Raw genomic sequence first — 14,703 nt, 5'->3', positions numbered from 1 at the left:
TGATGATAAATAATAGAATGGAATAATTTTAACAATTTATTATATTAACAATATTAGCAATATATTATAATAAAGTTAGTGTATATGGTCTCTCTCTGATCTTACCTCTGTCTATACTCACCTCTGTCGTGATGATGTAAGATGATAAAATGCCTTCATGATGAGAAGAAATAAAGTGAAGGATGTATAGACTATGACTTAGTGTTAGGCTACCACTGACCTCCTGACAGGTCAGAAGGAGAATGACCTGTTTCCTGACGGTGGAGAACAGAAACTGTGGAGAGCAAAACTGGATAAGGGGGAACTACAGTATACTGAAATTCCCCCAAAAGTAAACTTTTAATCTCTTCTATCTCAAATCAATGGATTTCAAATGAGAAAGCAATTTACCACAACATCCGCGGGTTTCTGACCAACATTACAGAGAAAAGGATGGACTTTGGAGTGCAGCCACCTAGGTTTAAATCCTGCTTCCACCAGATGATAGCTGTGTAACCTAGAGTCAATTGCTTAACTTCTCTGTCCCTCAGTTTGCACATTAAATAACGATAGTAAAGCTACATTATCTCACAGAATTTTGAGGAACAATTTGTTAATATTTATACAGTACTTGGAATACAGTGTATATAATACAAATATTTGCTCAGTTAATTTAACAGAATTGATCATAAGATATAGAGTTTACGGAGGAATTTCTTCAATTAGCACTGGGTTTTTGTCAGTAATGGAAAACATTTTTTAAAAAAAATTCTGAAAAATATCCTCAGCTTACTTTCAAGTCAGCAGGTGTCCATTAAACCCTGTGCATCTGGTGCCTTGGGGACGCAAAACAGGTTTACGTGGTCTCGCCCTCGGGAAGTTAACAGACTTCCCGCACTAGGTTTGGAACAAACGCTCACAGAACAGAGTTCAAAGGAACATGCAAAAGGAAACTACTACACTGCCACATAAATCACCCGACAAATAAAGGTACTTGAAAATTCAAGTGCTCTAAGTATATGAGTAAGTGCTCTATGTATATCGATAAAAAGCAATTATCAATTGGGAATGCATTTCACATCTACACAGAAAGGTGCTAAACACAAAGCCTCGCCTCAACAGACATTGTGCAGCAGTCAAGTTTTCCTTATCTCCGCCTGGGAGGTCTGATAAAACCTTGAGTGACCCCACAAAAGCGCGGCGAATGAAACCCGCACTGGAAACATGCAAGGGCCGGCGACGGATGCCCGAGAACCCGGAAGACAACGTGCTCACGGGCTCGGCGGACACCTGCATCTTGAGGCTCCCAGCCACAGTCGCGATTAGGGACGAGGCTGTTGCCGTGGCACGTGCTGACCAGTCTGCCCCGGCCACAAGCAGGAACGACGCGGCTCCCCTCGCCCTCGCATACGATCTTCTGCACGTACGTGCGGTTCTCCCCGGCCTGTCGGGAGAAGGCAACTTTGAATGAGGAGCCGCCGGGATACGGCGCACAAAGAAAGCCACCGAGCGCGCCCACACGGCTTCCCGCGGCCCCGCTCCAGGACATGGGGGACTCCAAGCTGAGAGACGACAGGTTCCTCGAAGCTAACGGTTCTCACGCCACCGCCCCCATCTCAGGGATGAACACCCGAGCTCAATGCCGGGCGAGAACACGCCAGTTCAGCCGGCCGCCGAGGTGCCAGTCAGAGCCACCCCACTCAGCCGCCCCCGATCAGGGCCCCTCACCCCGTCGCCCTCGTCCGGACCATACGTCACTTCCGGCGCGCGCCCGCCCGCGGAGAAAGAACCCGGCCCGGGCGGGGGGGAGGGGGGCGGCGAACCAGGGGGGCGGGGCGGGGGAAAGGGGAGTGTCTGCCCCCGCCGCCGCCGCCGCCGCGGGTGCTCCAGCTGCTGCCTCCCGGGCTGAGGAGTTGGTTGAAGCCCTGCCCTCCGAACCGGCCCAGTCTTCCCGCCCGCTCTCGGGGCGCCAGCGCCGGCAGCACTCATCGCTTCGACCCGTGCAGAAGCGGGACTTGCTTCAGCCGGTGGAGTGGCGGGGACGGCCCCGGCCCCCTTTCCCCTCCCTGACCCCTTCTTTCCATCGCCCCAGTCATGGGGAACGCGGCGACCGCCAAGAAAGGCAGCGAGGTGGAGAGCGGTGAGTCAAGGGCCGGGTCTGGGTACCGTACGGGAGGGCGGGCGCGGGGCATCGACCGCGCGTCCGGGTCGGAGCCCCGAGGCCGCGGGCATGGTCCAGGCCTCGCAGCGGCCGCCGGGAACTGCTCGTGGGGGCCCTAGGGACCAGCTGCCTTCCTCCTCCACAGCCTCCCCCCACCCCCCGCCCCGCCTCCGGCGTGAGGGCCGAGCGCGTGGGACCGGATGGAGAGATCGAGGGAGAACAGTGTTCCCCGAGATTCCCTTTCTCTTTAGAGCGAGGGGACGCACTCGCTAGAACAATTCCCCAAATATGGTCCGGATAAAGAAGTCCCTTGTACCACTGCAATCCTCGCTTCCCCTACCCTAGACCATCTCTTTGGGAGCCACAGGTAGTGCTGTGGGCAGAGTTGGCTCTTTTCCCTCCATCACTTGGGTTCTGCCCAACCTAATCACAGCTTAGGTAAGGGGCTGCTAGTCTGGCTCTCTGCAGGTAAGGTTAATTCTGAATAAGCAACAGTGGTTTTGAGATCTTACATCTCTTAGGAATGGAAGATGTAACAACTAAACTGCAACTTTATCCATGAAAAAAACCAAGGCAGGTTTGCCTTTGCTTGAAACATTTCAGGAATCTCCTAGAGTGTCTGTAAAACTTAAAGGTCTCTGGGAGATGAAGTGCTTCCACAATAAGATGAATTTCTTCTGACGCTGAAAAGTGCAGGCACCCTGTACTTTACACCAGATAGTAAAAAATCATGCAAGTTGAATTTCTGTATAGTTCAATCAGTCAGGATGGTTGTGAAAAAATAATTAATGTGCCTTTGTCAGGTTCATCTCTGATTTTATAATTCAAAATGATAAGACAACAAATGGTACTTGTTATGTCACCAGGACTGAATGACATTTTAGCACTTGAGGGAATGCCAGTGATTTATTCCAGTTTGTATAATTAGTATCTTTTAATGTTTCTATGTTTGTAACGTGTTTTAGGTTAATTTTGTAATTTAGCATGAAGGAATTAGCTTTTTTTTTTTTTAACAACAAAGCAGAATCAATTCAGAAAGATTTAGTCATTCATTTTGTTTAATGTGAATAATGAGATCAGATTATATGTTTATATTTCACCAGTGAGGTTTTGGTGTTAGTTTTCAGGAGCTCCAGAAAAGTTTGTTGTAATGTCATACAGATAGATTATCAGTGACCATACTTTAGTATGTGATAGGGAAATTTTAAAAAGCCCATGTAGAGGTAGAACTTTGTTATCTTTTCTTTTTTAACTGCACAAATGTAGTAACTATACAGAAAGAATAGGAATGTGGAAGATGTAAAGAATTATTTGTGTCTGGTAAGTTATTTTTCTTTTTAAAGATAAAAACGTGCTAATTGTGTTGCAAAGGAGTGTGCTTGGTAATTGAATCATATCAGTGATTTTCATTGGCAAGTACTGACATGTACAGTGTTTCCATTTTTAATAATGATAGTAGACTCTTCTCTGATCTATATATTTACATTATTAAGTTACCAAACTTATTCTCCCCAAGACAGTACTGATTTGAAGCTCAGAACTATTGGATAATCTTGGAATATTTACAGAAAACAGGATGGAGACTTTAAATGTTTATCTAAATATATTTAAATTATTCCTATGAATAAAATCTTTCCTGAGCTCCAACTATTAGTGACAGCCTATTTAGTAAGTATGTTAACCAGCTTTTTATGTAAGTTTATTTATGGAAACTGAAGATCAGTATGGTAGTTTAAATGAATGTTGTGAAGTAATAAAAGAAAATAGCGAGTGATATCTCATAGGGACAGTTATTAGAAATGCCATGTGTTGATCACTCTGTAATTTCATCTGGAGCAATGTTATCATGTGTGTGTTGTTGCTGTTCTATAGTCAATAAAGTTTATTGATATCTCTTAAAACTTAATGAAAGGGCAGCTTTTACCATTGCAAACCTAATTGTTCTGCGTATTTCTTTAAAAAAATTATTCTTGAAAATAAATGCCTTTGAAAATTTGAATGTAGTTATTTAAACTTCAGTTGATACATAACAACATAAACTTCTGGAAATATAAGTAATCTTAGAAATCAGCCTGTATAATCATTCCATTTAATGATTATAAATAGTGATAAATGATTCTAAAGCCAAAGAGTTTGACCTTTGAAGAAGCTGAAGTTAAGATCAGATTACTAGTGATACCAGAGTATCACTAGAATCTGAATCCATTCTGCCTCATGAAATAATCAATTAATACCCATATTTTCAAAATGTCTGTAAAGTGTATTAGTTTCATGTGGAGACTAAGTAAAAGTTCAAGAAATCTACTACCTAGTATAAGTGAAAAAATGTATTCATAAAAGTTATCTGAAGAGCAAAATATGGTAAGTGCTGATATTATGGAAAGTGAAGTTAGAACTCTGAAAACTACAAGTAGGGAAATGTTTGATTTGAAATGATGATTAAAATGTATAAGGTTGACTAAGATTTGAGGTTTGGTTTGGACCATGCCTGATATAGGTGACTCTGGAGCTTCGTTATAAACATATTCCAGAAGAATGAAACTTTGACCATTTGGTGCCTCTGTTGTAATCTATTCAATCTCTCTACTCTTAGAATAAAACATTTTCCAGGGTAGGACTTGGAGATGCCATTCTCATCTCTATACTTTTTGGAGATCACATTAAGTTGGGTATTTTTCTACCATAGTGAACTAGGAAATTGTATTGATATATCTTAAAACTTACTGAAAGAACATTTCTTACCATTACATACCAACTGTTGTGTATTTATAAAAAACTTACTCTCAAAAATATGGGTTTAAGTGTAGTTACTTCAACTTTCACTAATATACAGAAGCATAAATTTTAAATATATGAGTATATGATTCTCGGAGAAGTTATAAACTCTGGTCATTCAAAATTGTTTTACTTATCCAGTCTCCCACTTCTTTACCCACAGTCACCAATATAAAAAACAGATGCCACCATTTTAACATGGGAAGGTCTTTTGTGATTTATTTCATTAAAAAAAAAAATTAGACCCATTAGGTTGCTTGTGGGGCTTCGTATTACACTTGCATGGCAAAGGTGTTGAAGCCAATGAGTAAAGTGCTGGTAGAGATTTGGAAGCTGGTTCTCCTATGACTGTAAGTGGTAGAACAACAATGTAACCTAGTGTTTGCATAATGATCTTTCAATGTTTTCCAAAGTATCTCTCTGTCTTAAGAGCTTGAGGGTGAATAGAAATTAATCAAAGAAAGTCGCCAGTAGTCTAGGTTCAACCAAATGCAAGTTTCATAACAACTTGCATTTTTGGAGGGCTTACTGTGAACCAGGTTCTCTGTGCACTTTGCATACATGATTTCACTTAATCTTGCCAAACCTATGAAGTAGTTTAATTATTTTTCTATTTTATAAATCAGGAAATGGAGACTCAGAGAGCCTAAATGTCTTGCCTAAATTCATACAGCTAAGAAGTCAAGGAGAAACATCTGAACCTAGGCAGCTTAACCCTGGACCCGAAATCCTAACCCCTGTGCCAACAGCATATGTATATCTAATGGGAAAACTGATTCTGAGACACACAGAATAGCTTAGACTTCACTTTGTTTCAGTTTATTATCCATTATAAAAATTTTGGTTGTTTTTAATAGTGACTTCATTTATATATATTAAATATCTTAAATGAGAGTTATTTTTTCTTGTACTGTTCTCCAGATTCTATTTCCTCACCTGTAAAATGAGGATGAAGGATTAAACTGTCTTGAAAATCTTTTCAGACTTGATATGGTAATTTCAAATTAAGCCATGTAAATTAATTTATATACTTACACCCTTCATTGCTGTTTGTATTTGTGTTTAATTATTTTTCTCATTTGTAAATGTATACTTTCCCTTCCTGATAAATAGCCAATCAAAACATTCCTATTTAAATCTGTATTGCCATTTTAAAAAGTACTTAGATATCTGCATTATGGTTTAGAGTAGTACTATCCAGGCAGACTTTCTGTGTGGTGGCAATGTTTCTGTATTGTTTAATGTAGTAGGCACTAGGTATATGTGGCTATTGAGCAGTTGAAATATGACCAGGGCAGTTGAGAAACTGAATTTTTAATTTAAATGTGGCTACTAATGTTTGGTATATTAGACAGCACAGGTTTAGAACATAGCTGTCTTTATATGTAATAAAGATGCCACCCCATCTTTTAATCATCTTGGTAATTTGGATCCTCACCAGTATGTGTCGATCAACAGAATGCTGGATTTATCTTTTCTCATACTAGGAATTAACTTATTTCTAAAGCATTTCCTCTGAATAAGCCTCTATAAATTTAGTGATGAGTTTACTATAGTAATTAGTGTATAATCTGTAAAGTTAACTACAAAGTTAATTTCTCTATTGGATTCTACTAGAATTATTATTATTATTTTTAGTTTTTAATATTGACTGTCAGTGAGAATATTTTTATTGAAAGTTTTTATAGATTTAAATGTTGATTAGGAAAAATTTAGTGATCTCATATCTTACTCATGTCTTTAAAGCTTTTAATTATCAGATATTTATTCCAATTTATTAAATTGGCAGAAGTACTTAGGAATAGTTTTTGAGTTAAAAACATTTTTTTGTTAAAAATTTTTGAAAAAGAAAAAAGGTCATAATGAACAGCAACACTATTGAAATAATAAATACGTATTATCTCATCCAGTTATGTGATCTTGTAATTCATTTTGTGCAGATCATCTAATGCATAAAATCATTTCATGGTTCAGGAACCATGTTTTCCATTCTCCTATTCAGTGTCCTTCACTTAGGATATAGACAAATTGTTGCTTTTCATTGCCGGCAGCAGGATAAAGACAAAGTAAGCCATAGGTTAGTGGCAGAAGCAGCACATGAAAAGGTCCTAGGTAAGCCAGGATAGTTATTAAAATCCTTCAGATAGTTAGGAGTTGACCATAAATCATTTTGATATTCCATTAAATTAATAAAATTAAACAATTAGTATAATCTGCAAAATTGTCTGTATATCTAGGTAATATTAATGTTACTATACATATGTGCCCAGATTTTTTCAGGGGAATAAATCTTAAGTTTTTAATGAACAAAGTATGTTAAATAGAAAATGGAATTTATGGTCAGTACCAAATTATTTTGAGTTTTTTAATTTAAAAATATTCCTTCAGGAGGATCCTATATGGTTATTTTCTTTGTTGGCTCATTCATTCCTTCCACATACTGGAGTTCCTAATATGTGATGGACTTTATGCAAATCTATGAGAGTAAAGATTGAGTATGACACAGTACCTGCTTCAGAGTGCCTGCATTCCAGAAAGGGGAGACATACTTGTCAACAAATTAATGGGGGAGAAAAACTGTTACAGATGCTTTCATAAAAGCTCAGTGAGGAAACTGTAGAAAGTATGGTCATTTCCATTGGCATGGAGAAGATGAGATTCAAAAAGGACTTCAGAGAGGAGGTGAGCTCTGAGTTGAGTATTGAAAATGGTAAATGTTCAACAGTGGGATTACAGGGGGAAGTGTCTTCTGAGTAGAAGGAACACAGTGAACAAAAATGCAGAGGAGTGAAACAAAAGAATATACAGGAAAAGAAAAGTAAGTTGTCTATTATGACTAACTTGAAGGGTGGAACTAGTGGTAGGGAAGAAGGGAAATTATAATATGAAAGATAAGACTGAAGAAATGGATAGAGGCCATGTAATGGAAAGGTTTTGAATTTTAACCCATAGATATTCGGGAGCTATTATAGGCTTTGTAATAAGGGAGAGACATGATCAAATATGGGTTTTAGAGAGCTCACTTTGGTGGTACTGTGAAGATGAGTCACTGTGGAACAAGTGGAGTAGAGGTAGGATGATCAGTAAAAAGACTCTCATGCAAGTAAGGGAATTAGAGGGTCTGAATCAAGGTGGTAGAGATAGGTATGCAGGAAAAAATATAAAATTCCATACCTTTGGAAAATGAAAATGAGCAAACTATACTTGGAGAATGAGGAAAAAGAGGATTTGGGAATAACACCCAAATTATTGTGCCTTAGTGGATGGGTTATGATGCCAGTAGTGGAGTCAGGAAATAAAAACAAGTTGAGGAGCAGAATTGGGGAGCATATGGAATTCAGGATGGCTGTGGCATTTCTGAGAAAAATGGTATCTGATTGGTTGTTTTGTATGTCTGTTGTCTTTGATTCTCCCAGCCATGGGGGGAAAATGACCTTGGATGGTCAGGATCTGTTCCACATAACATCCTCATTTTGCTCCCTTTTTTAATGCCAGCTGTTTAGAAACTATAGAACTGCAACATCTGACACAATTCCTATGGCTACTAAAAGCTTAGCTTTTTTATTTTGAAAAGAGTCAAAGCTAAGGCACTGACGAAAATGATGCAACTTTTGCAGAACACAGTAATTTAAAATCAGATAAAATATTGCTTTCATAATTAAAGTATGCATCCTGTAAGCTATTGAGTTTTGTAGAGCCATGTGTAATAGTAGAAAGAAAATGTAAAATACAGAACCAATATATTTTACTAAGTAAATATTAGTTTTCTCCCCCTAGAGTGCTTTCAAGTAGATACTAAAAAGTTGGGATATAATTTAATAATAAGAACTTGAACTTAGAATAAGAAAAAATCTAGATTCTTTTTTTTAAAAGATTTTATTTATTTATTTGAGAGAGAGAGATCACAGTAGACAGAGAGGCAGGCAGAGAGAGGGAAGCAGGCTCCCTGCTGAGCAGAGAGCCCGATGCGGAACTCGATCCCAGGACCCTGAGATCATGACCTGAGCCGAAGGCAGCGGCTTAACCCACTGAGCCACCCAGGTGCCCCGAAAAAATCTAGATTCTGTTTCCTAGTACTTTCTATTACTTCACCTTGAATAAGTGTTTGTTTTAATGTCTCCAAGCTATAGTGTAAATTTGAGAAGGGTGGTTTTGATAATGAGGCTGTGGTCTTTTCCAGTTTTATAATCCAATGATTCCAATGTATTTATTAAGAGAAAGAATGTATATTTAAAAAGTACCAAGTCTTGGGGAAAAATTATAGAAGGTTTTCATAAAATTATGTGACTAGAGAAGTGGCAAATTAGCCCCAGTGTGAGCACATATAAGGTATTGTCTTTAGGGAGAGTTTTTGTTTTGTTTTTGTTTTTGTTTTTGTTTTTTACCTGTACTTACAGGATAGTAACCTCTGAATTTTGACCTAGGAAGCAAATTTATGAATCACCGTATTAGTCTTTGAAGATATTCTCATGTTCTGTTACAGGTAAAGGGATCATTTAAATGTTGGTGATCAGAGGAATGTATTGGAAATAAAACATACAGCATCCTACTATTAATGTAAAAACCCTTAACATATGATGTGTAGTTGAATTTTTTTATGATTTTTAAAATTTCTTCAAAAATTTTATTTATTAATTTGGGGGAGAGAGAAAGGAGAGGGAAGGAGCAGACAGAGAGGGAGAAGCAGACTCCCCGCTGAGCACAGAGCCCAACTCAGGGCTCAGTTGCAGGACCCCGAGATCATGACCTGAAGTCAGACACTTAGCCAAATAAGCCACCCAAGAGCTCCAGTTGTGATTTTTTGGATGTAGCAGAACCGGGGAAAGTTAAGATCAGAGAGGCAGCTAATAGAAGAGAATGGAAGGTCCAGTGTATGAGAGTAAACTAAAAAAAAAAAAACAAAAACCAGAACAGAACTTTTCAAACTACAACGGTTATGGATACATGACTGAAATGTATAAATCAAGTAGCATTGACAGAAAATCTGTGATTGTTCACCTAAATTTGAAATACTAGGACTCATGGGATTTTCCTCAAAACTTATAAAAGCTAGTTGTAGAGCAAACAAAATACAACAAAACCTTGATAAACTAGGCTTAGAGAATAAATATATTTAACTACTTTTTAATCATTTATGTTTAAAGGTAAAAAGATCTGTGCTCGTAAATTCAGCTAGTATTCTTAGCAACTTAAGAATTGCTAGAAAATTTTAATGCCTTTTTACTCTTTTTATAGGTCTAATAACCCTCTCAGTTTCTTACCAACTTCTGAAAAAGTCACCTTTTTCTTACTATTGAGGTTTTATTACTGTAATGCAGATAATAAATTGTTTCCCCTGATATGAAGGTATAGCTTGAATTGCTTAAACGATACGGAGGTATAGCTTAAATTTTTACTTTAATCTTATAATTCATCCAGTTATTTAATTTTAAAAAATTCTTTGAGGATGGGAGATAAAGAGTTGCCTTTATGTAGCTCATAGTCGTTTGGAAGATTTAAATAAGTAAAAGCATAATTATGAGACATTGGTGGGAAGCATAGTATAGGATGTTTCCCATAGTAATAATTTGGCTTTTAACTTTTTGGTTGTCATGTAAATTAGACTCAGTAATGTTCTGAATCTATGTGGATGATTTTCTTAATCAAATCTGGGACTCTTAAAAAAGAGAGAAATGCACTAATTGACAATCCACAATGAAGAATGATACACTAGTACATTTGACATTAAAGCTGCCTTAGAAAATCCAGTGTAGATGCTGTATCTTATCTGACTTGCTATTTACAGGGTAAAAAGTCCCAGGTTTTATGGCCATGATTTAAGGTTGTATTCCCTGCTGCCTACTTTTCATATAACATTAACTGTTCAGTGGCTTTTGAAATTTTTGTTTTCTTGTAAAATAACTATTGAACCTAAACCTTAAGTCCTTAGCAAATCTGTATGCTCCATTTGGACTTTGTCCTCAAAAAATTAAAGATACTATCTTGGGCGCGTGGAAGGCTCAGTGGGTTAAAGCCTCTGCCTTTGGCTCAGGTCATGATCCCAAGGTCTCTGCTCAGCAGGGAGCCTGCTTTGCCCTCTCTCTCTCTGCGTGCCTCTCTGCCTACTTGTGATCTCTGTCAAATAAATAAATAAAATCTTTTTAAAAAAAAGATACTGTCTTGAGATCTCACTTTAGAGTCCTACTTAATAAAATGAGTATTCAGTTTCTATATTACTTATTCTTAAGTAGATGACATGTAGTATCAGCACACCATTGTCGGTGAGCCACAAACTTAAGAGAACATGTTTGTACAGGTATTACTTAGCTTCTTTTGTAGGAGCTAGTTCTGTTGATAATTTAGCCCCTCTAATCCAAGGAGAAGCTTCCTAGCAGCCATGAAAGGTTAAACTGGGGAAAAATATGAATTCCTCTTTAGGCTATAATCTTTTTTTTTTTTTTTTTTAATTTCATTCTTTTTTTTTTTTTAAGATTTTATTTATTTATTTGACAGAGAGAGAGAGAGGGAGAGCAAGCACAGGCAGACAGAGTGGCAGGCAGAGTCAGAGGGAGAAGCAGGCTCCCTGCCGAGCAAAGAGCCCGATGTGGGACTCGATCCCAGGACGCTGGGATCATGACCTGAGCCGAAGGCAGCTGCTTAACCAACTGAGCCACCCAGGCGTCCCTAGGCTATAATCTTAAAGTTACTAAATAAGCCATAGTTCATGGTAGAATGACAAAGACAGAATAGTCATTTATTTGTCATTCATTCAGTCCTTTAGTCATTGGTCAGTATTTGTTTTCTCTTTGTATAGTATAGATATTTACAGTCATCGTGCAGAGAACATAACTTGTATTTAACACAGTTCAACTTTTAAAATACAACTTGTTTGAAAGTTGCAGTCTGCCTTATAAGCACTTAAGTATGTAACAACATAAAAACATAAAAAAATGTTAAAATGAGAGTGGGCTGGAAGTCTATTTATGGAGAGAGGTGATTATAATGCTTAGGCTTGCAATTTACACTTTTTAAGGAGGAAAAAATGTTAAAGTATGAAGTATACTGAAAAGGACTAGAGTCTTGTTAAGGTCTGAGGATTGTTGAAATTAGATCTTAAAGGGAGAGAGCTAAATAGGTAGATGGTTGTCAGAAAGAGGATAGAATGAAATGAATCTAGGGTATAATCTTTGACTTAAGTATCTAAGGTATTATAGAGTGGGAATGTACATATTAAGTACATATCTAAATAGAGATATTAAATAAAAAGTTGGAGTATGTACACATTCCACTAACATATATATTAAATGAACTATAAGTAGCCCAATTTTATTGTAGCATTAAAATTTCTGGGTAAAAAATATTAAATGTATTTTAATGGTATGAATTTTCAATTTATGGTGTATAACCAAAACAAAGTAGTATCATGTTGGTTTATATATTCTGTATACATATACTTCAGTTTAAATTTGTATCTCTTCTTGGTTTAAAAATATTCATACTCTCATAGTTAAATGGGAACATATTTTTATTCTCTGTGAAGATAGAGCTTTTATTAACTGCAAATATAAATTCTTCTAATTGAGAAAGGAATTGAGTTACACGCCTTCCCCTCACTTTTAAATAAATCAACTGAATATCCTATGAGAATTTAGAAGCTAACTACTTTGGTGTTTAGAAATTACTTATTTGGACATTTAACATTATTAACCTGGTGTCTGTATCATACTGAAATCCATAAAGTAGTAGAAGTGTTCTCAAAGAAACAATAATAGATGTTATAGAATACTTACTTCAGCTCACACAGTTACTTTCAAAATCTTTCCTAATATGCAAAATGGACATAGTGCTAATTTGTGAGGTTTAGAAATCATATATTCTGTGGTTCTCCTGGGATCAGGAAGATGGTCATAAATGGTAGCTATAGTTTTTGAGAGAAATCCTGAACTGTCTATAGATTGGGCACCTTTTTCAACAAGTTGTCTGAATTACTGGTCAGTGAACAGTTAGAAACTGCAAATTAATTTAGTAGAGTACTGTTATATTAGGTTACAAGTAGTTGACTTATTAGCTATTATATTAACAATTATAATTAACAATTAAATATAAGTATATTCATAATTTCAAGATCATCAAGAATAAAAAGATAAAAATTCAGAGGGAAATTTTAGAGTTATCTATCAAAACTTTAAAAATGACATGAAGCAGCTTAAGTCATTTATTTCTCATAACCCTGTGTGGTAGATACTATTATTCTCTTTTTTTCTAGTAAGAAACCAAGGTTATAGAAGTTAAACACACAGCTAGTTAAATGGCAGAGCTGAGGGTGACACAGACTTACATGGTCTAATTCAAGGCCCTTATAAGCACTGTTTTACACTGCTCCTCTAACATGATGATGATGTTTTCTTTTAAAAATTGTGCATTTGAAACTGTCCTAGAATCTAAGGGCCTCTCAAAGCTCTATCTACATATCACCTTTTTAGAAATTACTTAATTTTTCCTACTGCCAGACACTGATAGCACTGCATGTATAATAACTCATTTAATCTTCACAACCTTTTGAGTAAGGAACAATGATTGCTCTTATTTTATATAAGAGGAAATTTAGGCCCAGAAAGGTTAGGTAACTTGTCCAAAGTTATTGTTAGTAAGCAGTGAAACTAGAATTTGAACCCAGGAAATCTAACTCTAGAGTCTGTTCCTAACCACCACACTATATTGGCCACTTCTCTAAAAATTTATAGTTTTTTTCTTCATTCACAGATTGTAATCATCTTTCTAGTGACAGAAAACTCATTACTCTGTAAGACAGGAGTCTTACATATCAGTCAGGGATACACCTGAGAAACAGAATCAGTGGGATATGTATTAAGAGATACATTGCAAGCAATTGACTTAACTTATGGTGGGATCTGTCTAGGCAAGTCCAAAGGGCAAGTCTAAAATTCATAGGCATTTAGGAAGGGCAAGCTGGAATTCTTGGCTGGGCTGAAGCTGCAGTCCACAGGCTGAATTTCTTCAGGGAAGCTTTAGTTCTGCTATAAAGACTTTTCAGCTGATTGAATCGGACCCAGATGATCTAGGATAATCTTTTTACTTAAAGTAAACTGATTATAGGCTTTAATCACATCTAATAAATGCCTCTATAGCAACACCTAGATTAGTGTTTGACTGGATAATTATTTAGACACTGTACCCTAGGCAAGTTGACCCAAAAGTGATCATCACTGGCTTTTTTTTTTTTTTTTTTAAACCCTGGGGTGGGTTTGGGGTGGTCAGCTGCTTTTTTTTTTTTAATTTTATTTATTTATTTGTCAGAGAGAGAGAGCGAGAGAGAGCGAGCAAGCACAGGCAGACAGAGTGGCAGGCAGAGGCAGTGGGAAAAGCAGGCTCCCTGCGGAGCAAGGAGCCTGATGCGGGACTTGATCCCAGGACGCTGGGATCATGACCTGAGCCAAAGGCAGCTGCTTAACCAACTGAGCCACCCAAGCGTCCCTGCTTTCATTTTTTTAAGCTAGGAATGAAACTTCTGTTTTCTTTTCTATCTTCCATGTATTTATTGATTACTCCTGCCACCTCTTCAAGTCTACCCCACCCCATTATCACACCAAAAGGATTTCAGGTGTTTTGCCATTGAAGACATCTACATAAAACATACTACCTTTAAAACAAAATTTTAAAAATGAACAAGAGCCTCAAAATAAAAGGTAGAGCAATGATTGAACCAGAAAACCTATGCTAAAGCTAGTTACCTTTTTGAGCATAAAATTAGCACTTTTTACATGGCAAAAGAGTCATATAGTTAGAAT

At 37.3% G+C, this 14,703-nt stretch overlaps 1 protein-coding gene across 1 annotated transcript in view; it reads left to right on the top strand.

Annotated features, from left to right (window-relative positions):
- The first annotated feature begins 1,965 nt into the window (after nucleotides 1-1,965).
- The window catches only part of PRKACB (protein kinase cAMP-activated catalytic subunit beta), a 129,747-nt gene continuing 117,009 nt past the window's right edge, over nucleotides 1,966-14,703 (top strand). Inside the window, exon 1 of the mRNA XM_032361125.1 lies at nucleotides 1,966-2,119. Coding sequence (XP_032217016.1) covers nucleotides 2,074-2,119 — 46 coding nt within the window. The 5' untranslated portion in view covers nucleotides 1,966-2,073. The remainder of the gene's footprint in view (nucleotides 2,120-14,703) is intronic.

Source organism: Mustela erminea, chromosome 10 (assembly GCF_009829155.1).
Source record: "Mustela erminea isolate mMusErm1 chromosome 10, mMusErm1.Pri, whole genome shotgun sequence".
In the NCBI taxonomy this organism is placed as follows: Eukaryota; Metazoa; Chordata; class Mammalia; order Carnivora; family Mustelidae; genus Mustela; species Mustela erminea.
The sequence above is the reverse complement of the archived record's forward strand: the minus strand, read 5'-3'. Positions and strand labels throughout refer to the sequence as shown.